The sequence below is a fragment of the Theileria annulata genome, chromosome 3 (assembly GCF_000003225.4).
Source record: "Theileria annulata chromosome 3, complete sequence, *** SEQUENCING IN PROGRESS ***".
NCBI classification, from domain to species: domain Eukaryota; phylum Apicomplexa; class Aconoidasida; order Piroplasmida; family Theileriidae; genus Theileria; species Theileria annulata.
The window spans coordinates 625,708-651,251 of record NC_011100.1 but is presented as its reverse complement, the minus strand read 5'-3'; the positions used below and the strand labels follow the sequence as shown (position 1 = coordinate 651,251).

At 30.5% G+C, this 25,544-nt stretch overlaps 13 protein-coding genes across 13 annotated transcripts, besides 17 other annotated features; 7 read left to right on the top strand and 6 right to left on the bottom strand.

Annotated features, from left to right (window-relative positions):
- Positions 1–167: 167 nt before the first annotated feature.
- Positions 168–1,335, top strand: TA03885 (uncharacterized protein; the record flags this gene model as incomplete). The annotated part of the gene is made up of 2 exons (XM_949907.1): positions 168–409; positions 672–1,335. 2 exons carry the CDS (start codon positions 168–170, stop codon positions 1,333–1,335), a joined length of 906 nt encoding a protein of 301 aa, XP_955000.1.
- Positions 1,336–1,454: 119 nt separating this feature from the next.
- TA03880 (uncharacterized protein) lies at positions 1,455–1,901 on the top strand (the record flags this gene model as incomplete). Its single annotated transcript, XM_949906.1, has 3 exons — positions 1,455–1,646; positions 1,677–1,771; positions 1,802–1,901. The coding sequence occupies 3 exons, from the start codon at positions 1,455–1,457 to the stop codon at positions 1,899–1,901; spliced, it is 387 nt and encodes a 128-aa protein (XP_954999.1).
- A 1,604-nt stretch (positions 1,902–3,505) lies between these two features.
- Positions 3,506–3,556: a sequence feature (Signal peptide predicted for TA03870 by SignalP 2.0 HMM (Signal peptide probability 1.000, signal anchor probability 0.000) with cleavage site probability 0.982 between residues 17 and 18).
- Positions 3,506–4,105, top strand: TA03870 (uncharacterized protein; the record flags this gene model as incomplete). Its single annotated transcript, XM_949905.1, has 1 exon — positions 3,506–4,105. One exon carries the CDS (start codon positions 3,506–3,508, stop codon positions 4,103–4,105), a length of 600 nt encoding a protein of 199 aa, XP_954998.1.
- Positions 4,106–4,675: 570 nt separating this feature from the next.
- TA03865 (uncharacterized protein) lies at positions 4,676–6,150 on the bottom strand (the record flags this gene model as incomplete). Its single annotated transcript, XM_949904.1, has 2 exons — positions 4,676–6,009; positions 6,090–6,150. The coding sequence occupies 2 exons, from the start codon at positions 6,148–6,150 to the stop codon at positions 4,676–4,678; spliced, it is 1,395 nt and encodes a 464-aa protein (XP_954997.1).
- Positions 5,984–6,009: a sequence feature (1 probable transmembrane helix predicted for TA03865 by TMHMM2.0 at aa 7-29).
- Positions 6,090–6,132: a sequence feature (1 probable transmembrane helix predicted for TA03865 by TMHMM2.0 at aa 7-29).
- Positions 6,151–8,277: 2,127 nt separating the features above from the next.
- TA03860 (pepsinogen, putative) lies at positions 8,278–9,955 on the top strand (the record flags this gene model as incomplete). Its single annotated transcript, XM_949903.1, has 5 exons — positions 8,278–8,367; positions 8,435–8,551; positions 8,908–9,309; positions 9,649–9,690; positions 9,722–9,955. The coding sequence occupies 5 exons, from the start codon at positions 8,278–8,280 to the stop codon at positions 9,953–9,955; spliced, it is 885 nt and encodes a 294-aa protein (XP_954996.1).
- A 356-nt stretch (positions 9,956–10,311) lies between these two features.
- Positions 10,312–10,425: a sequence feature (Signal peptide predicted for TA03855 by SignalP 2.0 HMM (Signal peptide probability 0.999, signal anchor probability 0.000) with cleavage site probability 0.433 between residues 38 and 39).
- Positions 10,312–11,352, top strand: TA03855 (Tpr-related protein family member, putative; the record flags this gene model as incomplete). Its single annotated transcript, XM_949902.1, has 1 exon — positions 10,312–11,352. One exon carries the CDS (start codon positions 10,312–10,314, stop codon positions 11,350–11,352), a length of 1,041 nt encoding a protein of 346 aa, XP_954995.1.
- Positions 10,360–10,419: a sequence feature (6 probable transmembrane helices predicted for TA03855 by TMHMM2.0 at aa 17-36, 40-62, 69-91, 101-123, 135-157 and 196-218).
- Positions 10,429–10,497: a sequence feature (6 probable transmembrane helices predicted for TA03855 by TMHMM2.0 at aa 17-36, 40-62, 69-91, 101-123, 135-157 and 196-218).
- Positions 10,516–10,584: a sequence feature (6 probable transmembrane helices predicted for TA03855 by TMHMM2.0 at aa 17-36, 40-62, 69-91, 101-123, 135-157 and 196-218).
- Positions 10,612–10,680: a sequence feature (6 probable transmembrane helices predicted for TA03855 by TMHMM2.0 at aa 17-36, 40-62, 69-91, 101-123, 135-157 and 196-218).
- Positions 10,714–10,782: a sequence feature (6 probable transmembrane helices predicted for TA03855 by TMHMM2.0 at aa 17-36, 40-62, 69-91, 101-123, 135-157 and 196-218).
- Positions 10,897–10,965: a sequence feature (6 probable transmembrane helices predicted for TA03855 by TMHMM2.0 at aa 17-36, 40-62, 69-91, 101-123, 135-157 and 196-218).
- A 97-nt stretch (positions 11,353–11,449) lies between the features above and the next one.
- Positions 11,450–11,548: a sequence feature (Signal peptide predicted for TA03850 by SignalP 2.0 HMM (Signal peptide probability 0.836, signal anchor probability 0.002) with cleavage site probability 0.318 between residues 33 and 34).
- On the top strand, positions 11,450–14,300 carry TA03850 (Tpr-related protein family member, putative; the record flags this gene model as incomplete). Its single annotated transcript, XM_949901.1, has 2 exons — positions 11,450–11,590; positions 11,922–14,300. The coding sequence occupies 2 exons, from the start codon at positions 11,450–11,452 to the stop codon at positions 14,298–14,300; spliced, it is 2,520 nt and encodes an 839-aa protein (XP_954994.1).
- A 257-nt stretch (positions 14,301–14,557) lies between these two features.
- TA03845 (uncharacterized protein) lies at positions 14,558–16,603 on the top strand (the record flags this gene model as incomplete). Its single annotated transcript, XM_949900.1, has 4 exons — positions 14,558–14,926; positions 14,980–15,309; positions 15,348–16,169; positions 16,259–16,603. 4 exons carry the CDS (start codon positions 14,558–14,560, stop codon positions 16,601–16,603), a joined length of 1,866 nt encoding a protein of 621 aa, XP_954993.1.
- Positions 14,663–14,731: a sequence feature (2 probable transmembrane helices predicted for TA03845 by TMHMM2.0 at aa 36-58 and 203-225).
- Positions 15,217–15,285: a sequence feature (2 probable transmembrane helices predicted for TA03845 by TMHMM2.0 at aa 36-58 and 203-225).
- A 443-nt stretch (positions 16,604–17,046) lies between the features above and the next one.
- On the bottom strand, positions 17,047–19,425 carry TA03840 (uncharacterized protein; the record flags this gene model as incomplete). The annotated part of the gene is made up of 1 exon (XM_949899.1): positions 17,047–19,425. The coding sequence occupies one exon, from the start codon at positions 19,423–19,425 to the stop codon at positions 17,047–17,049; it is 2,379 nt and encodes a 792-aa protein (XP_954992.1).
- A 113-nt stretch (positions 19,426–19,538) lies between these two features.
- TA03835 (uncharacterized protein) lies at positions 19,539–21,131 on the bottom strand (the record flags this gene model as incomplete). Its single annotated transcript, XM_949898.1, has 1 exon — positions 19,539–21,131. One exon carries the CDS (start codon positions 21,129–21,131, stop codon positions 19,539–19,541), a length of 1,593 nt encoding a protein of 530 aa, XP_954991.1.
- Positions 21,027–21,095: a sequence feature (1 probable transmembrane helix predicted for TA03835 by TMHMM2.0 at aa 13-35).
- Positions 21,132–21,465: 334 nt separating the features above from the next.
- TA03830 (uncharacterized protein) lies at positions 21,466–22,290 on the bottom strand (the record flags this gene model as incomplete). The annotated part of the gene is made up of 4 exons (XM_949897.1): positions 21,466–21,772; positions 21,918–21,991; positions 22,069–22,159; positions 22,193–22,290. The coding sequence occupies 4 exons, from the start codon at positions 22,288–22,290 to the stop codon at positions 21,466–21,468; spliced, it is 570 nt and encodes a 189-aa protein (XP_954990.1).
- A 121-nt stretch (positions 22,291–22,411) lies between these two features.
- On the bottom strand, positions 22,412–23,359 carry TA03825 (uncharacterized protein; the record flags this gene model as incomplete). Its single annotated transcript, XM_949896.1, has 1 exon — positions 22,412–23,359. The coding sequence occupies one exon, from the start codon at positions 23,357–23,359 to the stop codon at positions 22,412–22,414; it is 948 nt and encodes a 315-aa protein (XP_954989.1).
- Positions 22,463–22,531: a sequence feature (3 probable transmembrane helices predicted for TA03825 by TMHMM2.0 at aa 219-238, 242-264 and 277-299).
- Positions 22,568–22,636: a sequence feature (3 probable transmembrane helices predicted for TA03825 by TMHMM2.0 at aa 219-238, 242-264 and 277-299).
- Positions 22,646–22,705: a sequence feature (3 probable transmembrane helices predicted for TA03825 by TMHMM2.0 at aa 219-238, 242-264 and 277-299).
- A 650-nt stretch (positions 23,360–24,009) lies between the features above and the next one.
- On the bottom strand, positions 24,010–24,747 carry TA03815 (uncharacterized protein; the record flags this gene model as incomplete). Its single annotated transcript, XM_949895.1, has 1 exon — positions 24,010–24,747. One exon carries the CDS (start codon positions 24,745–24,747, stop codon positions 24,010–24,012), a length of 738 nt encoding a protein of 245 aa, XP_954988.1.
- Between the last annotated feature and the right edge of the window lie 797 nt (positions 24,748–25,544).

The window sequence follows — 25,544 nt, the reverse complement described above, 5'->3', positions numbered from 1 at the left end:
AAAATAATAATCTTAAATTATTATTATTATTAAGAATTTTATTAAATTATTATTAATTTTATTAAATTATTATTATTATTAATTATTATTATTATTAATTAAATTAATTTGTAAGATAATGTGCTCCCCATGGGCAATTAATAAAAAATAATATATAATAATTAATTATGTTAAATTATATAATAATATTAATAATATTAAATTATATAAAATGTGATAATATAATTTATGATATAAATGATAAAAGTAGTGATTATGTAATGATAAATGAATTTAAAGCAACATTTACATCAACTTCTAGTATGATTCCATATCAAGATATTAATATTATTAAAGTTATTGATCAAAATCATATTTTATGGGAATCTAATACATTAAATGAATCTTGTACTTATATATTACTTTTCAAGTAATCTAATATATATTAATCATTTTTATCAACTTAATATAATTATTTATTTAATATTATTTTTTCTAAAATGTGTAATAGCAGCAAGATTGATAGGAGGAAGGAAATTTTATTTCTTCTAACCCGATCAATTTTGTACATTTATTTTTAAAACCACTAATTTATAATTATTTTTAAATAATTACTTAAATTTATAAATTATTTCTTAAATTAAATTAAATAAATAAGTAAATCTATTGTTCAATTGGGTAATAATTTATAGATTTGAAGAAATAATAATGTTAATATTAAAAATAAAAAATAAAAATGAATATAAAAAATATCATTTAATAAAAAATAATAATTGGATAAATTTAGATGAAAAAGATTTTAAAGAATTGTTAATAGAATTAAGATTAAAATTACCAAATGAGAATCAAATATTAATAGATATAAATAAACCAAATGAAGAGAAATTTAAAATAAAAAGAAGAAATATAGGTGGTGCAGATTTTATAACATTTACAACATATTATCCATATAATTTAATAAAAATAGTACAAGATACTGAAGTAATATGGCGTGCAAAATTAAATGAAGATTATTGTATAGATTGTGTTGTATATATGAAAAATGAACAATATGAATTATTACAAATATTTATATGTACAAGAGATTATATTGGTTTCAAATTCTTTAATAAAATTAATAATCAATGGGAAATAATAGATAAAAATGATTTTTATAATAAATTATATCAACTTGATTTACAAGAAAATCAACGTCAAATTAATCAATCCAATATAGATAGTATTAGTGGGAGTGAGGGTATGGGTAAGAGTGGGAATGAGAGTATAGTAGGTGAGGGTAAGAGTGATGGTGTAGTGGGTATAATGAATAATATAATGAATGAATGTAATTATTATAAATGTAATAAATTTTTTTAAATTAAATATAATAAAATTATTTTTAAAAATTAAATAAATAAATTAAATTTTAATATATTATTTTGTATATAAATTTAAATTTTGTAAAATAATAAAAATAATGGTTAAAAAATTAAAAAATGGTAAAAAATAAGAAAAATAAGAAAAAAATTAATAAAATTAATAAAAATAATAAAAATGTGAAGAATATGGAATTAATTAAGAAAAGATTAATTGGAAGTAGATTTCGTTATATAAATGAGAAATTATATAAAAATAATAGTGAAATGAGTTGGAAATTATTTAATAATGATCCAAAATTATATACAATAGTAAGTAATAAAATTTAATATATAATTTAGTATCATGAAGGATATCGTAATCAAATAATAAAATGGCCTTATAATCCAATAAATAAAATTATTTCATGGTTAAATAAACATAAAGAATATTTTAAGTAAAATTTAAAGATAATAATATTATTTAGTATTGGTGATTTTGGTTGTGGTGATGCACTTATAGCTAAAACTTTTAAAAAGTACTCCGTTACGGTGCTTGCAACAGCAGCTCCAATAAAGACTACTTAGTTATCCCCTTAAGGGGCTCCCTAACCCCCAAAAGGGGTCTTCTATATAGTTACTTAGTTATATAGTCCCGAAAGGGTCTATATATATTTCCTTAGTTATGTAGTTAGTTATCTTATTCTGTTTGACCAAGCTCCGTAACGTAGCTCCTTAACTGAGCTACCCCACTAATTACCATTTTTGCAACCTTTTAGTACATTTATTTATTATTTTGAATTAAAAATTGGTATATGAGTGGTTGAAGCAGCAATTTTGATCTAGAGGAGAAAATTTATTTCTCCTAACCCGATCAATTTTGGACATTTATTTTTTTTTACTCAATTTTCTTAATTATTTTTTCCTAATTTTATCTTATTATTATTTTTAGTAGAAGAGTATATTCATATGATTTAATATCAACAAATGAATATGTAATTGCTTGTAATATTAAAAATGTAAAAATAATAAAAATTAATATTAATATTTTAGGTACCATTAGAAAATAATATTTTAGATGTTTCTATATTTTGTCTTAGTCTTATGGGTCTTGATTGGCCATTATTTATACTTGAATCTACAAGATGCACTAAATTACAGTATTTTCTTCACAAAAATAAATTTTTTTATTTATAAATTAATTATTTATTTATAAATTAATTTTTTTTAGTGGAATATTGAAAATAGTTGAAATAACAAGTCGTTTAATAAATATAACAGAATTTATTAAATTTATTAATTCATTTGGTTATATTATTCAACAATTTATACATAACGTATTATTATACTAGTCTAAGAGTAGTTAACAGTAGTCTATAGTAGTTAAGGATAGTTAAGGGTGGTATAGTTAAGAGTAGCCTTAGAGTAGTTAAGGAGTAGTCTAAGGGTAATTAAGAGTAGTAAGTCTAGTGTACAGTGGTTAAATAAATTTTAGGAAGAAGATTATTTTATATTTTTTGAATTTAAATTGGAAAAGAAAAATGAAATGGATAAAAATAAATTATTACAATTTAATTATTTATTAAATCCTTGTCTATATAAACAACGTTAATTTTTTTATTCACATATACTTAATATTCATAAAGTCTGAAAACCCTAATTCATGAGTATACATATACCTAGTTAGTAAAAGCCTAATATACTAGTATACACATACCTATGGGTAGCTAAAGTATAATACCCTTAGGTACCTATAATACATGTAATATAGAATACTAGCCTTAATATATACTAGTGTATAGTAGCCTTAATACTCTTTGAATACCTAAGATAAATAAACTTAAAACACACTCCACTTTATGGCCTAAAATCAACTCTAGTTGATGAGCTAGCTCAACTCCAGCTCTACTAAGACATGGCGATTTAGACCTGATACTATACACATTATATCTAATATATAGAATAGCTAACTATATATTCATATATTGAGTCCAGATAACTATACATCTTTATCCATCCATTGGATACTGGATTAGATCGTTTTCAATACAATACTATGTATATTCTCTAATTACTGCAGGTGGGGGGGGACTATGGTGTACCCCACCGGTAAGGGAATATGACAGAGACTCTATCACTATATTCACTTTGTTATTAGAGCTAACAAGTTAAGACAACTAGATAAGTCAGAGATGAAGTTCGTTATATTAGCTTTACTTGCTTTGGCATCTGGCCTTCATGCTAAGGAATTGAACCTGAAGGACTTAGGCTTTGTACTTTTTGGAAAGCACGGTGATGGTACTAAAACCTCAGTTGCAGCTGGCAAATGCCCACTCGGAGAGCTTCCCGATACTGTGTTCCTTCACAAGACCTTTTCTAAGGGAGGTAAATTCTTCACATGGGTCAGACCAGTACATGGCAAGGTTCATAAGTTAGTATGTGGATCCTTTGCTGTCTGGGAGGCTGCTGTTGGTGAAGTACTTCTTGACTTGCACTTTGTAGGTAACAAGGAATCTGAGAAGTTCCTCCACTTGGAAGTTCTTCACCCAGCTGTTGGTTCACACCACTTATTCCTTAAATTCGCTGCTGGTGCTACCCCTGGTGTCGGTGTTCATCTTGGTATGGGTGCCTTTGTAGTTGGTGTTCATGGATTAGTCGCTGATCTTCCTGCACTTGAAGGTCTTCCTGCTCATGCATTTGTACACGCATTGGCTGCCCATGCTGCACATGTTGCTCATCATGCAGCTCATGCTGCACTCAAGGCCGATGGTGGTCTTGTTGTTCCTGTCTAATTTTATTAATTTAAGTTTTAATCAATCGTTTGGTATTAAACAAACAGGACTTTGTTTAATACTTTGTAACCACATAATTTTAGTCCTATACCATAAAATACATATTACATAGAGTACATAGTATACTTAAGGCTACTAGAGTACCTAACGTAGCCTTAAGTACCTAAGTACTGTACTGTAGTAGAATCCTATACTACTCTAGTACCTTAATATACTTGTATGTATATACACTAGTGTACCTCACTATAGGTATACTAATACCTACTACTGTATAGTACTATTATACATATACTTACTATACTCCTTAGTACCTACTAGTCCTAATGTAATAATAGCCTTAAAACCCTTAAGTAGTACCTTATACCCTTATATATCTAAGTAGCTACTACTCTTAATAACCCTAGTACTAAACACCCCTAATACTCTTAAATACCTACTAATACCTAATATACTCTTATATATCTTAACTACTTAACTACTCCTTAAATACACCTAATACACCCACTAATACCCTTAATTACCCCTAACTACCCTTATATACTATAGAATATAATTATGTATATTAAATTTTTAGGAGATTTTAGTTCTTCTTAAGAATTCACCGGCTTTGGTTGTGATTTCAATATGATCATTAACTTTGATATAAGTTGGTACTAATACTGTTAAACCATTATCTAAAGTAGCTGCATAATTACCTGTATTGATTTTTACTACTTTATATTCTATATGAAATGGTATAAACACATTCAATATCTTATCTTTCCACATTGTTATACTCACTTTTAATCCTGATTTCATATATTTCAATGCATTTATATTCATATTCTTATTTATTCTTATATTATTTCCAGTACTATCTCCAGTAACTCCAGTATCCGTACCTCCAGTAAGTCCACCTACTTCAGTACCTTTACTAACTCCTCCAATATCTTTACTACTATTAACTCCATGGTCACTGTCACCGTCACGGATAAAAACATATGAATTAGTATTAATATCAAAATGTGAATAAATACATGATATTTTATTATGTATTATAATGGATAATTTAGCACCGTCTGGGAAAGAAAAAGAATTTTCTTTATTAGTATGTAATAATTTCATTTTAACTTTATAATGTCCTTTAGCTCTTGCTTGTGCAATATGTTGTATAGAAATTAATATATAAACTTCATTTTTATAATATATAAAACTACCAGCCTTCACATGATTGATTTGTGTTGGTTCGATATCACCAAATGATTCCAATTCTTCATCAAATGAATTTATTTCATTTGTTAATTTCTTTATTTCAAATTGTTTTATTTTCTTTAATTTCGGTTTTTTATTTGTTATTATTTCTGTTAATTTATATTTCGATATTATATTTTTAATTAATTTATTATCCTTTAAATTTATTTTCTTTATTATTTCCTTTCTTTCTATATAATTTAATTTTCTAATACCTCCAGGGGTTTCCACAGTATTAGTACTTGACTCCCCAAAATTAGTAACAGCAGCAATTTTATTAGGATTTTTCTCACTAGTACACTCTATGGCTGTAGAATTAGCTCCCTTTCCCATAGTACACTCTATAGCTGTAAAATTAGCTCCCTTTCCCATAGTAACGGTGCTTGGTCCAATGGTACCATCCTTAGTAATACTAGTTTCCTCATTACTAGATACAACTGTACTACTACTAACCTTAGTACCAGGTACAACTGTACTATCGTTAGGAGTACTGGACTGGGATTCGAACCTAGTACCAGTAGGTCCAGTACCTACTTTAGGTGCAGCAAAATGAGTAATATTTTCTTCAATATTAGTACTCCAATCCTCACTATTAACAGTATTAACAGTATTAAGGGTATTAAAAGTATTTAGTGTATTAATAAAAGTAGTAAAAGAATTAGTAATAATATAACCTAAAAATTATTATTAATAATTTCTAAATTAAATTAAAATTAAAATTAAATTATTAAAATAAATTTAAAATTTTTATTACATGAAATAAATTGATAAAAAAATGAAAAAATTAACCAATAAATAATTTTATCATTTTTCATTATATAAAAAATAATAATGTGTAATATATAAATTATTGGAATATTTTAATAAAATAAATTATATAATTTTAAATATATATTTTTCAATAAATTTTTTCAAATAAATATAATTTTTTAAATAAATAAGTTTTAATTTTTAATTTTTTGTTAATTTGAATAAATTTAATAATTTTAATTAATTTGAATAATTTTTTTGTTAAATTTTAAATTTTTTTCTTAATTTGAATAAAATTAATTAATTTTAATAATTTAATAAAATGTTAAAATTTGATTCTATTAATTTTATAATAATTTCAACAACATCAAAATTATTATATTTTACACTGCTTTCAGGTGCTTTTATAATAAATTTCAATAAATTTAAATTTAAATTATCTAAATAAATAAATTTAATTATTCAAATTTTATTAATAAAATTTTTAATTTGATTAAATTTTTTAATGGATTTTTAATTTTTACAAATTCTAATGTTCAAATTCTAATGTCGTAAAAATTCTAAATAACGTAAACTTCCAAATGTGTTAATAAAAATTATAAATAACGTAAACTTCCAAATGTGTTAATAAAAATTCTAAATATCGTAAAAATATGCTTAAAACTCTAAATATCGTAAAAATATGCTTAAAACTCTAAATATCGTAAAAATATGCTTAAAACTCTAAATATCGTAAAATTTTCTTCTAATAACTAAATGTGTTAAAATTTTTTAAATGTGTATAAATTTTAATTAATTTTGTTGTTTAATGATTCAAATTTTTATAATTTTTTTTCAAATAATTTAATTATTCTAACAATTATTAATGAAGTTAAATGAAGTTAAATGAAGTCATTCTAAACTGTAATGAAGTCAAAAGCTAATGAAATTCTAAATTGAAATGAAGTCAAATTAAATTAAAATTAAATAATTAAATGAAGTCAAAAAATTAAATTCTGTAAAATAAATTAAAATTATTAATTAATTGAAAATTTGTTAAAATGAAATTGTATATAATAATAAATTTGTATATAATAATTTGTATAAATGTATTATGTAAATTAATGAATTGTAATAATTGTAATTGGAATGAAAATAATTGTAAATCTTGTATACACAATTCACACAATGGACATAATGGACACAATGGACACAATTCACACAATGGACACAATTCACACAATGGACACAATTCACAAGTAATTTCTCTTTTAAATTAATATTATTTAGTTAAATTAGATTAAAAATTATTTTAATAAAGTTGGATTGAAAATTTGATTTAGATAATAATTGGATTGAAAAAATATAATGAGAATATATCAGTAATAGAATTAGCACGTAGAAATCAATTAGAATTTGAAAATGGTAAAATTTCATATGTTTTAAGATCACAAGGTCCATTTGGTTCATTAGGTTATAATAAACATAGAAATAAATTTATTAATCATAATCTTAATAGAAATTTTAAATATATACCATTACAACAAATTAAAAACGTATGTTTCCCCGTTACGGTGCTTGCAACAGCAGCTCCAATTACCAATACTTAGTTGCCCCGAAGGGGCTCCCTTAGTTAAATAGTTATATATAGTATTTATACCATTAATTATAAACCAATAGTTATTTACTGCTTGACCAAGCACCGTAACGGAGTACCCCACTAATTACCATTTTTGCAACCTATTAGTACAATTATTTATTTTTTGTAATTATTTTTTCGATATAAGTAGTTACAGCAGCAAGATTGATCTAGAGAAGAAATTTTATTTCTCCTAACCCGATCAATTTTTGACTTATTTAAATAATTAGTTAATTTAAGCATTATTTCTAATTAATTTAAGCTAATAGTTAAGTATAGTTAATTATAGTAGTAGATTAGGTAGTTTAGGTGCAGCAGAAATTGATCTAGAGGAGAAAATTTATTTCTCCTAACCCGATCAACTTTGGGATTTATTTTTAAAATCCTATTTTTTACAATTATTTTTTCATTATTTTGGTGAATAATTATTTTTTTAGAGTTTATATGTTGGTACAATAAGTGTTGGTACACCACCACAAATATTACATCCAATATTTGATACTGGAAGCACGTAAATAATTATAATTAATAAAATTTATTTAGAAATGTATGGGTAGTTGGTACAAATTGTCAAATGGAAACATGTAAATTAGTCAAAAGATTTAATCCAAAATTATCAAAAACATTTAAAAAATTATTAAATCCAAAAAAAATACATATTAAAGTATAAAATTATTTATTTAAAGTTATTTTAAGTTATTTTATTATTTTTAAAATTATTTTTTTTTTAGTTTGGTACTGGTGAAATTGAAGGTACACCTGCTAATGATATTATTAATATTAATAATATGTCATTTAAACAAAATTTTGCACTTGTTGATTATGAATCGGATTCTAATGTTTTTCAGGTATTCCATTACGGTGCTTGCTCCTCCCCTACGGGGGGTACTAGTTCTATAGTCATTTACCACTAGTTATATACCTAGTTATACCACTAGTTATATAGACCCCTTACGGGGTACCCCTTGACCAAGCTCCGTAACGGAGTACCTTTATTGAGCCTACCCCACTATCTACCATTTTTGCAACCTTTTTGATATTTATTTTACAATTTACAATTATTTTTTCCAAATGTGTAGTTATAGCAGCAAGTTGATAGGATTGAGGAAAATTTATTTCCTCTAACCCGATCAATTTTGAACATTTATTTTTTTCTACCTAATTTTACAATTATTTTTTCCTAATTTTATCTTATTATTTTTAGAAAATAAAATTTGAAGGTATAGTTGGATTAGGATTTTCAGAAATGTCAAGTATATCAGGACCATCAATACTAGAGAATATATTTTCATATAATAATATGGAAAAGGAATTTGCATTTTATATTAATGATGATGATGCTTTATTAATGTTTGGTGGTGCTGATGACAGATTTTATGAAGGTGATTTAAAAATGTTTCCAGTTGTTAGAGAACATTATTGGGAAGTTTCACTTGATGCTATTTATCTTGATAATATTAAATTATGCTGTAATCAACCAAGTTATATTATTTTCGATTCTGGTACTTCACTTAATAGTTTTCCAAGTTCTGAATTCAATTATTTTAAACAACTTATACAATCGGTACGTTACCCCGTTACGGTGCTTGCTCCTCCCCTACGGGGGGTATTAGTTCTATAGTTATTTATATAGTAGTATTTATATACTTAGTTATTCATTCCTTTATTTATATACCCCTTACGGGGTACCCCTTGACCAAGCTCCGTAACGTAGCTCCTTAACGTAGCTACCCCACTAACTACCATATTTGCAACCTTTTTGATATTTATTTTACTTTTTGTAATTAAAAATTGGTATATGAGTGGTTACTGCAGCAAGATTGATCTAGTGAAGAAAATTTATTTCCTCTAACCCGATCAACTTTTGACATTTATTTTTTTTAACCTATTTTCTTAATTAATTTTTCATAATTTAACCTAATAGTTGAGTTTATTAAATTTTTAGGGATGTAAAAATGGTAATGATATGATATTAACATATATTATGGTAATTTTTTATTATTATTATTATTATTTAGGGTGGTGAAAAAATAATTTTAAGACCTGAAGAATATATTTATATTGATAATGATGAATATATTCCTGGTTATATGCAATTAGATGTACCATCTGAATTTGGACATGCTTATGTACTTGGTTCTTCTACTTTTATGAAATTTTATTTTACTCTTTTTCAACAATATACTGATCGACCTTCTATGGTATGTTACAGTTACGTTACGGTGCTTGTACATCCCCTACGGGGGTACTAGTTCCTTAGTTATTTGCCTATTTATACCCTTAGTTATATATCCCCCTCCGAGGGTACCGTTTGACCAAGCACCGTAACTGAATAATAGGTTGGAATAGCACGTGCTAAAAAAGGTCCTGAAGTATCTAAACTTGCTCAAGAACTTGTTTTAAATTATCAAATCTAATATAATATATAATATATAGTAGTAGTTGTTGAGTAGTTAATAATAAGGTAGTTAAGGAGTAGTTAAGGAGTATATATACAAATAAAAATCTAAATCTAGATCTTAAATATATATCCTAGAGTACTTAGTAGTATTAATTATTACTAATACTATTGGTATGGTGACTGGTAATATGGATATTACTTATCCTAATGAGGGTAAGCCTACTACTATTCCTAAGGATAGGGTTAAAATTAAAACTAGTACTGTTAAAGCTGATGGTAGCTGTACTAATGCTGCTCCTGCTCAGATTACTGGTAATGTCAAAATTACTGATCCTACTGAGAATGCTGGTCCTACTCTTGAGATTACTAACGTTACTGATGCTAATGCTCTTAAGGAAACTGGTGGTGAAACTCAGTGTACTGTTAGTGAGTCTATTAAGGATGGTAAAGGTACACTTACTATTAAATATGAGCATACTCAGGGTAGTGTTGAGAAGTGTATTGAAATTACTCTTACTGGTGGTATTAATACTAAACCTGCTACTGTTGCTTATGGTCACATATTTACTGAAGGTTTTGATACCATTCTATCTAATTGATAAGATTGAAATGGTACTTCTAATTGCGACATTCTTTCCACCTGTGATTGTTGCACTTCTTAACAGAGGCATATTTGGTGATGATACTAAAGCTTATTCACCCAAAACATGTCCCGATACTGAAGGCGGACTGGGTGGGTGGCGACCATACACACCGCAATATTGTCCTGGTGCTACTGGTGAGGTGGATAATTCCTTCTGGCACGCTTTTGATATCCTTCTTGTTATTAAAATATCTCTAGTTGCAGCTGTACTGTGGACCAAGGCCTATTGGGAAGGTGAAAAAGCTATGGATAACTGGCCTGCACCTGATGATAATCAGAGAAATTGTCAAATACTCAAAGTGGAAGCTGATACTGCTTCTAGTCCTAATACTCTAACATACTCTATAGATCCTAACTGGACTGATAGCCATGCCGAAGGTGTCTGTGGTTTTAAGAAGTCTGTTGCTTATTATGCTCACTTTATATCTCCAAGTCTTATGGTCCTTGTTGGCATGGGACTTCCACTTCCAAACCTTACCATAGAAACAACAGTGAGTAGATTTGTGTTTATCATGGAACTCACCTTCATTGTATTGGACATCTGCAAGATTAACAGTGCCGGTGAGATTATTACTACTAGGAGCGAGGTTGAGGGTGAGGCTTGATGCTTTGAGACCACCAGATAGTTTAACAGTAGGATTAGTAGTGCCAGTGAGTGTGAGAGAACTAGCGCCAGTGATTGTGACAGGACCTGAAGCCACAATGGTAAAACCACTATTGATGGTTCCTTCGAGTGTGATTGTGTCACCTTTGGTGAGAGTATCATTGGTCTTGATAGGTTTGCCACCTTTGGTGAGAGTGGCACTTTGGAGACGTCCAGTGAGAGTTAGTGTCTCACCGGTAGTACCTTTGAGGTTATTGAGTTCAATACCAGATTTGGAAGCACTGGTTTCGAGGGTGGCTTTGACAGTGCCACTATCTTGACTGATGGTGATAGTAGTGGGTTGAAGGTTAAGAGTTACCTTGACATTAGTGCCTACAGTTATAGGTGTGGGAAATTCATGGGTTAGAGTAGTAGGACTACTACCACCAGTGAGTTGGAGGGTAGCAGATTGGAGTTTACTACCAGAATCAGCAGTGACTTTGAGGTTAGCACTAGTGTATGTGGTAGGAGAACCATCTTCTGACGGACAATTACATTTGCCGCCATCTTGGAAGTATACGGGATCCATAGTATCACCACCAAGTGTACACACCAGACTTCACCAACGAGGGCAAGTGTAAGGCTATCACTCCTATATATGACAAACCTTGTTTAGTTATCAAAACTAGTATTTGTCATACTAACAATCTCAAAAACTATGAAATACAGCAGAAGGCCAACTCACTTAGCTCCACTGCCAGTACTCAATCTAACATTGAACTTGCTTCAACTCAGGATACTGATCTCAATAAATCGGGTAATACTGCTCAAACTGGACTCCAGGCTAAAGCCAATGAACTAAAGGAGAAGGCTGAAGCACTTCACGGAGCAGCAAAAGAACTAGAAACGGCTGCTGGTACGACTGGTAGTCCACTTCAACCACTTAATGCTCCAGCCACAGCTCTTAAGAATGCTGCCGGTAATGAAGGTAGTGGTGATGGTCTATATAAGAAAGCCCAGGCACTAGCTGGAGTTGGTCAAGGTGCTGCTAGTGCTCAGGCCAATGCAGTCATAACAGCATTTGAAGCAGTTGAAACCCAGTACAATGAACTAATGAAACAAGCCAGTACTAATGGGCTAACCAATAGTCCTGAGGTCATCGGTGTTGTCAAGAAATTCCATGAGGTTAAGACCACCTATTACCAAATGCTCATAGGATACAGGTTTAGATACCAAGTTGGTGATGGTTCAACTGATGGTATGATTCTCAATAAGGCCTCAGAACTACATGAGAAAGCCAGCACACTAGCCGGTGCCCAAGGACTTAAAGCTCAACCAAATCAAGATCCTCAAGCTGATCCTCACCAACAACTCAGGGAACTTGCCACCGAACTTTCCAATGCTGTAGGAGAAAATACAGGTTCCCCAAATTCTCTCCAACAGGCCCTCAGTCAACTCAAAGGTGCTACTAATGATTCACTGATTGTTGAAAAGGCCCAAGACGTAATCCAGAAGTACAACGAAGTCACTGAAAAATACGGTAAGGTTAAGGAGAAAGATTCTGATTATAAAGATCTTGCTACTGGCGAATATACTCAAGTTAAATCTGCTTTCGAAGCGCTTGAAAAAAAGTTTGATGCCCTTAAGAATTCCTATGAAAATGTCCTTAAACTCAGGGTTCAGGAACTATCCCAAAAGGCCCAAGAGCTTTACATCAAAGCCAATACACTAGCTGGTGTTGTTTCTGAACTTAGTTCTCAAGCCAACGCTCTTAGGGATGCAGCCAGTAAAACAGGTGGTACTAGTGATGGTCTCCAACAAAAAGCAACTAAACTAGTAGAAGCTATCAATACTGAACCTGGTGACCCTAGTGGAACTAATGCCAGTGCGGTCATAACTCAATTCAACACAGTCAGAACAGCGTACAATGAACTGGCAAAACTCGATAAATACTCAGCTGTCGTAGATAAAATAAAAAAAGGTGAAACAGTATCTCAACCTGATGAACAAAAGGTCAAAGAGGTTGAGGATGCCTACAACAATCTCAAGAAAGTATATGACAAGATCTTAAACGTGAGTAAAACAACCACACTTAGAGTTAAAGCTGGTGCAAGCTCTTCTGAAGGACTCCGAGCACTGGCCAGTACACTACATTCCCAAGCCAATGACCTATACACTGCAGTTCATACTGCTGATAGTCAGGCCAATGCTGCCAAAGTACTCAAGGTTAAGGCTGGTACAGATACTCAAAAAACTGATTCTAAATATCTAAGGAAACTCGCAGCTGATCTATACACTAAAGCCAGTGAACTAGCCGACGCAGTTGGTGGTAGTGATAATAATGCTGCCAAAAATCTTAAAGATGCTGTCGGTTCAGATGAAATCACTGCTACAGATAAACTTCGAGCTAAACTCAAAGAACTTGCTTCTGCTCAAGATACTCAACTATCTAAGAAGGCCCAGGATGTTAGAGATAAATACGACGCAGTCGAACCTCTATTCGAAGCAGTTAAGAGTAAACAATCTGCATATGCCGGTCATCAAGATAAGTTTGAAGCAGTTGTGAAGGCATGGAATGCTTTTAATGAAGTTTATAAGCCTGAAGAAAAACTTGCCACTGCTGTCGGAGCTGCTGATCAGGCTGGTGAAACTGGTAAACCTAATACTCTTCGGGAGGCTCTACATCAACTTGGTACTGATCCAGGTACTGAACCTGATAATCTATCTGCTATGAACAAAGATGTTAAAACTCAATACAACACTGTTAAATATAAATTCGACTTGGTCAAGAATCAAGAGTCTGCATACGAAGCTGCACAGGGTAATTTTAAAACTGAGAAATATGATCCACTTGTAACTGCCTTCAACGATTTTAATAACTCCTATAGAGAGGCCATATATCCTACTAAGTTCTACTCCATCATCGTTCCTTCAATCATTAGTATGCTATCAGACTATCTCAGAAAATAGAGTTCCTCCTACATTCAAACATATATAAATTCGGAGGATGGACCAACTACTACGCAAACGACTTCAGAGACGGAAAATTCGTAGAGGGTGATCCTGTTTATGCTTGGATATGGCACTTTTTTGATATTATTCATTAGGTAACATCATTTATTCACTATGTTGGTCTTTTGATAGCCACCATCTTTCCACCTGTTATTGTAGCCGCCCTAAGGAAGACTGCACCCAAAAGTGGTATTTGGAGTCATTATCAGTCTCCAATGTGCAAATGGGGAGCTGATGAAAAAGACCAAGAAGGTAAGTGGACCAACACTGGTAAGCCATACAATTCTGGTACTAATCCTGCTGATAGTCAGGATGCTTATTTCTGGCATGCTTTTGATCTGCTTATGGTTATCAAAATCACTCTAGCTGTTGTTTTTGTATTCGCACTTCAATACACGCCACATATCAAATTCACGATCATACTAGTGATGATTCTAAGAAGTTCAGATTCAATGTTCTTCCAGGTCTATACTTCACTCCTGCCTACAGTACTGAAGGTAATCCCAAGAATGCTGATAGTCCTGTCACTCTCACAAAAGGTAGTTTTGCGTCTATGGCCGCAATCACAATCACCCGAGCTCAAGGTAGTACTGTTAATTTATCAACACTCGAACTCACCGGTGGTAAAAATCTTGAGATCTCAATCGCCGGTGGAACAATCAAGAACAAAGACAATAATCTACAAACCAATAGTCCACTCAATGAGAATGATGTTCTATCACTTAATGCCAGTGGTACATTAAGTGGTGGTGATGTTAGCGCTAGTGGTAATGTTAATCTTGAAGGTACTATAGTGGTTACATCCATTAATCAGGCTATTGGCTCTCCACTCACCTTCGGTGGTGGTCCTAAAAAAGAAACCGCTAACGCTACCTTTTATCATGCTTTTGATCTCCTTATAGTCATTAAAATATCTCTTGCCTCAATCTTTATTTACTCACTGCATTACGGAGAATCACATATAGTGGTCCTTTTGATGGTACAATTACTTATACTACTACTAAGGATATCACCAAAATCATCATAACTGGTATTACTGATATTCTGAAGAGTCCTAATCCTGAGAAGGCTACTGAGGCTCCTATTACTGGTAATGTTACTATTAACTATGGTACTGTTACTCACTATAGTGGTAGTCAGGCCAGAATTGATCCTGATACTACTAAGAATGCTACTATTGGTACTGCCACTACGGCCACTATTACTCCTGCTACTGATGGTAAGACTGCTACTCTTGAGATCACGATTGATATTACTAAAATTACTAGTCCTAATGCTGATGCTCTTGCTGCTCTTGCTGATCTTGCTATTCCTATTGGACCTTGTAAAGTTAACGTGAAGAGTGATAAGATTACTATTAAAATTACTTTTGACGAGAAGGATGCTTATGCTTCTAAGAAGTGGATTGATATTGAGATAACTGGTGCTCTTACTAATCTTGCTACGGCTCTTAATCTTAATGGTACTACTACTGATAAGGCTACTGTTAGGGTGGATCCTGCTCCTAATCATCTTACTATCACATATAACACTACTGGTTTTTCTGTTACAAAGGATGCTGCTCTTAAAATTCCTGAGGCTATGGAGGGTCAGGGTATGACTGCTGTTACCAAGGCTACTGCTCAGAAAATTGTTGAGCAACTTAAGAAAACGGCTCCTCCTGGTACTGATGCCAAAAATTATTATTCTGTTACTGATCCTAAAACTAAAATCCGTTACTCTTTTACACTCAATAAGGATCAGGCTGAGAAGCTTAATGATGGTGCCGATGCCAAAATTATTGTTCAATATGACCATATATTTGCTGAAAAGTTTGATACCAGTTCAGTTCATCCAGAAAAAATCTCTCATCACTCTTGCTACCACCAATCTTAAGAGTAGTAGTAGTCTTATATTCAGATTCGAGAGCGTTGTAGGCATTCTCAGAGATATTGAGAGAACCGCCAGTGATTGTTGCCCTTCTTAACAAAGGAGATTTAGGTGATGATGCCAGAAACTATTCACCCAAAACCAATTTCGTATGGCATGGAAATGAAAAAACTGGTCTCCAAGGATGGCTACCATACCCAGCCACACATGTAAAAGACGAAGAACAATCAAAACAACAAGGAAAAGAAGTATGCAACGAATCTAAAGAAAACACACCTTATAATCTTGTTCATGCTTGGATATGGCATTTCTTTGAATATCATGGTTCCTATTATGATCTCCCTGGCAGCAATTATATTCATATATTCACTCCATTATATAGAATCACATAGCTAATGATCCTAACATTCTTCCTCCAATTCAGCTGAATGGTGAATTCCTTATGGTATTTCTAGCGTTTTGTAGTACAGGTTACTTCATTTATGCATTACGTTGGTAATCTATTCTTTGGACACTAGCTTACGGCTACTATCGTGATACTCAAAAAACTGTAATCATCTATCCTAAGACTATAACTGGTAATGTTACTATTAAAACCGACTGTACTGAGGATGCTACTCAGGTTGGTACTTCTACTCAGGCCAATATTACTCCTCCTACTGATAATGCTGGTCCTACTCTTACTATTACTAATATTACTACTACTACATATACCACTTGTACTATACACCCAATACCGACTACTATATAATTAAATACTACTTAACTACTGTATACTACCCTTAATACCAACACTCCCTAATTACCTAACTACTACATATATATATTTGAAAGATTATTTAAGGCGTTTATTAGTGAATTTGGGAGATTGTTCTAGATGTATGTATGGTGGTAATTGATATTTTTTTTCACCAGTTCGATAGATGACATCGAATTGTTTACGACCAAGACCACAATTTCGACAAGTATATTTGGGATCATCTCTTAATTCTTCAAATTCATAACATACGATTTTCCTACTTCTTCTAAGTCGTACACGATTACCAAAGACTAAATAATTACAATTTTTACATTTATATATTGGTTTTGGTTGTGATTGTGCTAATTTAAAATATGCCGAATGTCTTAATTCATCTGTTATATCTGGATCTATAAGTATATCCATTGGATATCCTGTAAATGGCATATCTGAATATATCTTAAATCCTGCACCAATATCTATCAAATCTCTTAATAAATCAATATCCTTCAATTTATAATCTTCATCCATACCTATTGGAAATGTATCTTCATAACTTCTATCTATTCTTTTCTTACTCATATTATATACTTCTTCTAATATTCTTTTACGATATATTATACTCTCAATACCCTTAATACTCTCAATACCCTTAATACTCTTAGTAACCTTACCTTCAGTAACGGTGCTTGCTCCAATGGTACCAGTACTACTATTACTACTACTAACCTCAATACCTTCAGTACTTTCAATACCTTCAGTACTTTCACTACCTTCAGTAACCTCACTACCTTCAGTACTTTCAATACCCTCGGTACCTACGGTACCTACGGTATTATAATGTATTTTTAAATTATTATTATAATATGTTGGTATAATGAATTCTAGAATAGTATTAAAAGCTTTAGGGAAATTATGACTAAAGAAGAAAATGGTTTTAGGTTTAGGATTGGCAATATTTTGTTTCGTTTGTTTAAGATTGGCTAAACATTCTATTGGTAATGAATTGGAACATTCTACAAACCATGACATATGTCTTATATTCATTATATGATAATTTAAACATGTTATTATATCTAATAATTTCTTCTCAAATTCTGTTATTACGTCTTCCGTAACGGTGCTTGCTCCAACGGTACCAGTTTCCTCAGTACTACACTCCATAGCTGTAGAATTAGCTCCCTTTCCCTCCGTTACGGTGCTTGCTCCAACAGTACCCGTAGTACTACTATTACTACTACTATCCTCAGTACTACTAGTTTCCTCATTACCAGGTACAACTGTACTACCGTCAGGTCCATTACTGGCCGTGTGACCAAGCACCGTAACGGGGCTAATAGATTTTAAAATATTATATCGATTAATAATACGATGTGCAAAATTATATTCAGAATTGAATTTTTTACAATAATGTAAACTTAAATCTTTTAATGACATATGTTTGAACATTTTAAATTCTTCTTGAATTTCTTTAAATTTCTCTTTAACTTCGGGTGTTATAATATCTTCAATTTGTTCAAATTCTAATTGCCTATCAGCATATTTCTTATGATATCCTTTAATACTTGATGGATTCTCTGAATCTTCTAATTCAAATTTTATATATGGTCTATAACCACCAATTTCTTCTATTGCTAATGGATATTTTCCATTAATAATCAAAGATAATTTTTTCCCCATCAGATTTTCTAATATATTTTTTATATTCTCATTTATTATCATTGTCATTGTATTTATTTCTTCCTCCGTAACGGTGCTTGCTCCAACGGTACCAGTTTCCTCACCACCAACTTCCTCATCACCAACCCCCAAAGGGGTTTCCTTAATATTAGTATCAGCTCCGAAAGGGGTTTCCTTAATATTAGTATCTAGATTAGCTTCATTTCCTTCAGTAACGGTGCTTGGTCCAGTACTATCCTGATTACTAATACCATTAGTACTAGTTTCCTCAGTAGTAGTACTGAGGTCAGTACTATTAGTTGCAGTAGGACCAGACCCCGTAACGGAAGAAATAAAATTAAAAGTATATTGATACCATGAAAAAAAATCTTTAATAGAATGTTGAAATTGTTGTAAATATAAGAAAGGAAAAATATCAAGTGGATGAGAAAAAATAGGTTGATCAATAAGATTAGGAATTTTAAGTAATTTAATAGTATTCATACGTGTAATAATTAAATCATTAAATAATTCATTAATAAATGTAAAATTTGTACGTAATAATTTTATAATGTCAGGATCAAATTTGAGTTTGGCTTTATGTTTATAAAAATTGTATTCCCAAATTAAATCAGATAATGTCACGGATAATGAAACTAAATCATAATCTGTTACACCACGAAATAATGTCGAATTGTCACCAAACAATTCCTTTATCTGATCTCTCATCGTTTCTATCACCTCTGGTATATTCTTCAAATCTGGATTATAACGTGGATTCTCTATACCATATAATTTCATATCAATATCCAACATACGCTCCAATTCATTTCTTATTATTTCATCTACAACATATTAACACATAATTAATTAAGTTATAAGTAATTAAGTTATAGTAATTAGTAAAGTGAATTTGGTAGTAGGAGTAGTTAAGGGGTTCGGTTGGTAGGAGTATTTTCTTTTGTAACGGTTTCTAGTATTACTGTAGTAATATTAGGAATAGTAGTATTAGGATTAGTATTAGGGTACTTAATATTAGTAACAGAACCAATGGTAAATGAACTAGAAGTGGTATCAGAAGCCATCTGGATAGTGGTGTAGGCTTCTTTAGAGATTGTGAGATTACTACTAGTGATTTTGACATGTTTAGGAGGACCAGTTTCATCCTTGAGTGTTAGGGTTCCAGTGACACCAGAACGATTTGGACCTACATTGAAGGTGAGACTGGAGCCCATTTGTTGTTGTTCTTTATTGGTGACCACAATGGTACCTGCAAGATTAACATGAGCATTATTAGCGGGAGGTTCAGTGATTTGACCAGTGGCATTAAGGGACAGCTTAGTACCAGCCTTGAGCCCAGTATTGGTTTTGAGTTCTTCGAGTTGACCTTTCTCATTATACATTTTGATAGTACCACCGGAGATGTAGATTTGAAGATTTTGACTAGTAGGGACAGTGAGTGATTTGAAGTCATAGCCTGTTACTTTGATTGTAGCCTTAGACGCAAAACTATCTTTTGTGAGAGTAACAGCATTCTTAGTGAGTAACTTAAGAGCTTTCAGAGCATCATTTGTCAAATCGATATTACCACCATCCTGGATTGTGACTTTGCTATTACCCGTTGGTGTTATGGTTCCAGTGAGACCATCACTGCTAGGATCCTTAGAAGGGTCTCCACGTAAACTGAGTCCAGTGTTGCCAAGACTCTGACCGGAGGATGTTACAGTTAGAATAGCTTTAATGGTAACTTCTCCAGCACCACTAGGTTTAGAGATGGAACCAGTGGCTTGAATGTATAGCTTGGTATCCTTATCAAGTGTACTAACAGTGCCATTGGTGAAATCTTGAGGTTGACCACCATCTTTATCACACTTCTTGATAGAACTTCCAGCTGTAGAGAGCTTGATTTCGACATTAGGACTAGCATTGCCGAGTTCTGTAAACTTATCACCACCCTTAGTTACAGTGATAGTTATAGAACCATTAGACTCAAATCCAGTACCACCACTACCAGCATTGAGATTGGCATTAAAGGTAACACTAGTATTACGAATAGTGTCGTAGGCATCCCAAGCTTGGCTAGTGCCGAATCTCAATATCCTATCATTGTGTTCGCCATGTTTCAGAATTTCGTATGAGTACGTCCACATAGTAACTATGGAAGGATAGATGATAGTCAATAACTTCAGGGACTTGGACTTATTATTGTCGGTGTCGTTGGGTACTCCATCAGCGGTTCCTGCAGGTGGCTTGATTACTCCGTGTTTGAATAATAGTTTTGAACCAGTGTCAATAATATTGACCAATAGCATAGTAAACAAACACCAAAGCTCTAATGAGCTTGAAGTGGTCCTGACGAAGACACTGAAGAGATTCTCAGGTAACTTAAACCTCAACAGGGCAAATGGTGCAGCACTATACGAGAGCCTAATATTAAGCATCATGGCAAGTCCAGCAAACATATAAGCCACTATCTGTAGAGGTCCTTCCTCTTCTTCCTTATACTTCTGATCACCAGACATTGTTGCGATTTACTGATAGTAACACAGCTACTCCTATTGTCCTACAGTATGATTCGAACCTAATACCTCTTACTAATACTACTATTAATACTAGTACCATCAGCTACTTTGGGTGCAGCAAGAAAATTTTTTCCTCAATCCTCTCAAATTTGCTGCACCTAGACTACCTACTACTACTGAGAATAATACTAGTATTAATCCTAAGGGAGCTACTGGTACAGTTGTACTTGACACCGTTACTGAGGAAAATACCACTACTCTTATTGCTGCTCCTTATTAACTAATTTTAACTACTTTAACTACTTTAAGTTAAGTTAATTTTAAGTTAATTTAATTAGATTTGATTACTTTTAAATTTTTGTATATTAATATTGGAATGTAGAAATGGTAATGGATTATAAATATTATTATCACCAAAGAGATCATGAAATAATAAAATTTTTTGTTTTGTCTTTAAATCTTGATGATCAAATTTTATATATCCAAGACATTCTGTTATTATTTTCGGTTCTAATTTTAATATTTTTATTATACGATCAAATGAATTTAATTTATCTATTGTTATTGTCATCTTCTTCATATCCCAATTACTTATTAATGATATCATAAATTCTTTCTTCTCTTCAATATTCATAAATTTACTAATTCAAATTTTTAACACATTTAAACTTAATAACTAAATTTTTTAACTAATTATTAACTAAACTAAATTATTAAACTAAACTAAATTTTAACTATTTTTAAACTAAATTAATTAATTTTTAATTTAATTTTTAATTTTAATACTGTGTTGATAATAATGAATTAATATTTGGATTTGTTGATTTTTCAATTAATGATAATAAATTTATTATTAAATCCTATAACAAAATATAATTCCAAAATTATTAAATTTTTAATTAAATTTAATTTAATTTAATTTAATTTAATTTATTACTTGATGTATGAATTGATTATTTGATTGAAATGGATTAATAAAATTATTAAATTTATTATTAATTTCTGGAAAATTATTTAATGACATTCTACTAAAAAAAAATTAAATTTATTAATTTTATTACCTAATCATATTATTTTTATTAATATTATTATTAATATTATTTTTATTAATATTTGGTATATATATAAAATTTAAATATATATATTTTAATGAAACCATTTTATAAAAATAATTAATAAATTATATATATTAAAATGATATTATAAAATATATTTTAAATGTGTGGAATCACAATAATATACAAATTAATATAAATTAAAATTTTTTTAAATTAAAATTTTCATTTTATTGATAGAAATGTAATAAATTTAAATTTATTAATAATATGAAACCATAAGAAATAAATGAAAATTTTAATAATAGCACCAGAAATAATAATAAAAATAGAAGAAAATAAAGAAATATTACAAATGATTTTTAATTCAATAATATGATTTAAATAAATATAAAGTTCAATTACTATTAATATTGTATCCGTTGGATACCAAACATTGATCATTAATACTAATGATTTTATATGAAAACTTAATAATATTGCATAAAATATATTTAATATACCAATTAATCCTCCGTTACGGTGCTTGGTCATACCAACACCCCCGAAAGGGCCTTCCTCAGTACCCACACCAACTCCCTTAGTATCCTTAGTAGTACACTTGGTACCCATAGAATTAGCTCCCTTTCCAGGGGTACACTCCATAGCTGTAAAATTAGCTCCCTTTCCAGGGGTACACTCCATGGCTGTAAAATTAGCTCCCTTTCCCTGAGTTACGGTGCTTGCTCCAACAGTACCTGTAGTACTACTAATATCCTCAGTACTATTAGTGGTAGTAACCTCAGTACTATTAGTAGTATTATTAGTACTATTAGTGGTAGTAACCTTAGTACTATTAGTGGTAGTAACCTCAGTGCTTGTACTTTCTGTGTGACCAAGCACCGTAACGGAAAATATAATAAAAATATTATAAGATAATACTCTTAAAATTGATAAAGTAATGATACCAATTTCAGTAATATTTTTACAATCAAATTTATTAATGAAATTTCTATTGGAGAGAGTTGGATTTTGTAGAAATATTAAGAAGAAAAATTCCATAGTGCGATTATATATTCGTTTACAATATTCTGCATTCATACCTACACGTTTAAATATATTCAATCTTGAATAATATAACATTATACTCGACATCTTCTCTATCATATCCATTATTTCATCTATTAAATTCATCAATCATATATACTAATTATTTAACCGTATTTAACAGTATCTAAGGGTATCTAAGGGTATCTAGGAGTATACTAGGTAATTAGCTATAGAAGGCCAGTCAGGGCTATTTAAGGCCATTAGGGGTAATTAGATATATAAGTACTAATTTAGGTAGTTAAGGGTTATTTAGGTAGTTAAGGGTTATTTAGGTAGTTAAGGCCTTTTAAGGCTAATTTTAGAGGCTTTTTAGGTATTTAAGGCCTATTAAGGCTTATTAGCTATTTAAGGGCTATTTAAGAGTATAATAAGGGTATCTAAGGTAGTTAAGGGGTATCTAAGGCTATTAAGGGTTATTAGGTAGTTAAGGCTAATTTAGGCTATATAAGGCTATTTTATGTGTCTTAAGTCTATTAATGCTATTTTAGGTCTATTAGCTACTTAAGACTGTCTAAGGCTAATTTTAAGGTATTTAAGCCTATTAAGTACTCTAGTAGTTCCTTAGGTATTCTAGGGGTTAATTTAGCCTATTTAAGACCAATTTAAGCTATTAACTACTTAGGCTATCTATGGCTATTAAGGCTATTAGCTACTTAGGCCTATTTTAGGCTACTTAGTACTAGCCTATTTAAGGCCCATTTAGGCCTATCTAAAGCTACACAGTAATAGCCTATCTAAGGGTATATTAGGTATTCTAAGGGATTGATACCTTGTGAATTGATATGTGTATTGAAAGATTTAAAATAAAGAATAATATAATTTAAGAGTGTTTGATTATATGATTGGAATTGTGGAAAGCATATATTTGGTGTATTTGTTAAATAATTACATGATGTTAACATTGAATAACTATCCAATATTGTTGCTGATATTAATAATAATATTATTCTTATTATTTTTCCATTACGGTGTCTGGTCCAATGCCAACCACCAACCCCAAAAGGGACTTTCTCAGTACCTACAGTATTAGTACCTGACTCCCCAGTTTTAGTTACAGCAGCAATTTTATTACTATTTTTCTCACTAGTACATTCCATAGCTGTAGAATTAGCTCCCTTTCCCTTAGTTACGGTGCTTGGTCCAACAGTAGTAGTACCAGTAGTATTACTAGTTTCCTCATTACTAGATACAACTGTACTACTACTAACCTTATTACAAGGTACAACTCTATCCGTGTGACCAAGCACCGTAACGGGGCTAATAGAAGGAAATTGTGAATGATTATAAATTAAATGACGATAAACTTGTGTTTTGAAAAGAAATAAATCAATAATAATTAAAGGAATTTCCCATTCGACATATTTATCACAAATTTGACCACAATTTTCACAAGTTGATAAACAATAATTTGTTTCATTATATATATGATATAATGTTATTACTTCTATACCACAATTTACACATTTTATCATTTTTTCAAAAATTATTAAATTTATTAGAATTTGTTACACCATTTTTTTACAATTTCATTAAATTAATTAATTATAATTTATTTTTTATTAATTTATTTTTTATTAATTTATTTTTTTATTATTATTTTTTATTTTATGAAAATTGAAATTAATTTTCAATTGAATGAAAATAATTTTATTAATTTATTTTATCAAATTTTCAGAATCTTTTATTTCTAATAATCTTAATTCTACATTACAATTTAATCATTCCGTATGTTCACAAATTATACTTTAAAATAGTAAATTACATTAAATTTAGTAAAATTAGCCTTAGATATCCTAAGTAGCCTAGAATAGCCTTAAGTAGCCTTAAGTAGATAATAGGCCTAACCTAGTCTTAGATAGGCTTAAGATAGGCTTAAATTGCCTTAGATAGGCTTAAATAGGCTTAAGTAGGCTTAAATTTAGAAAAATTAGTAAATTAGTCTACAATTACTAAAATACTGTAAATTACTCTAAATTAGCCTTAATTGCCTTAAAATACCACAAAATTAGTTAACTACTGTAAATTAGTCTAGACGTAGAAAAATAGCCTAAATACCCTTAATTACCCTTAAATAGGCCTAATAGCCTTATTAGTCTTAAATTACCCCTAGATACCTCTTAATTACTTAACTACCCTTAAATACCCTTAATACCCTTAAATACCTATAAATAAGCCTTAAATACCTAAAATACCCTTAAGTACCTTATTTACCCTTATATACCCTTATATACCCTTATTTACCCTTATATACTCTTATTTACCCTTATAT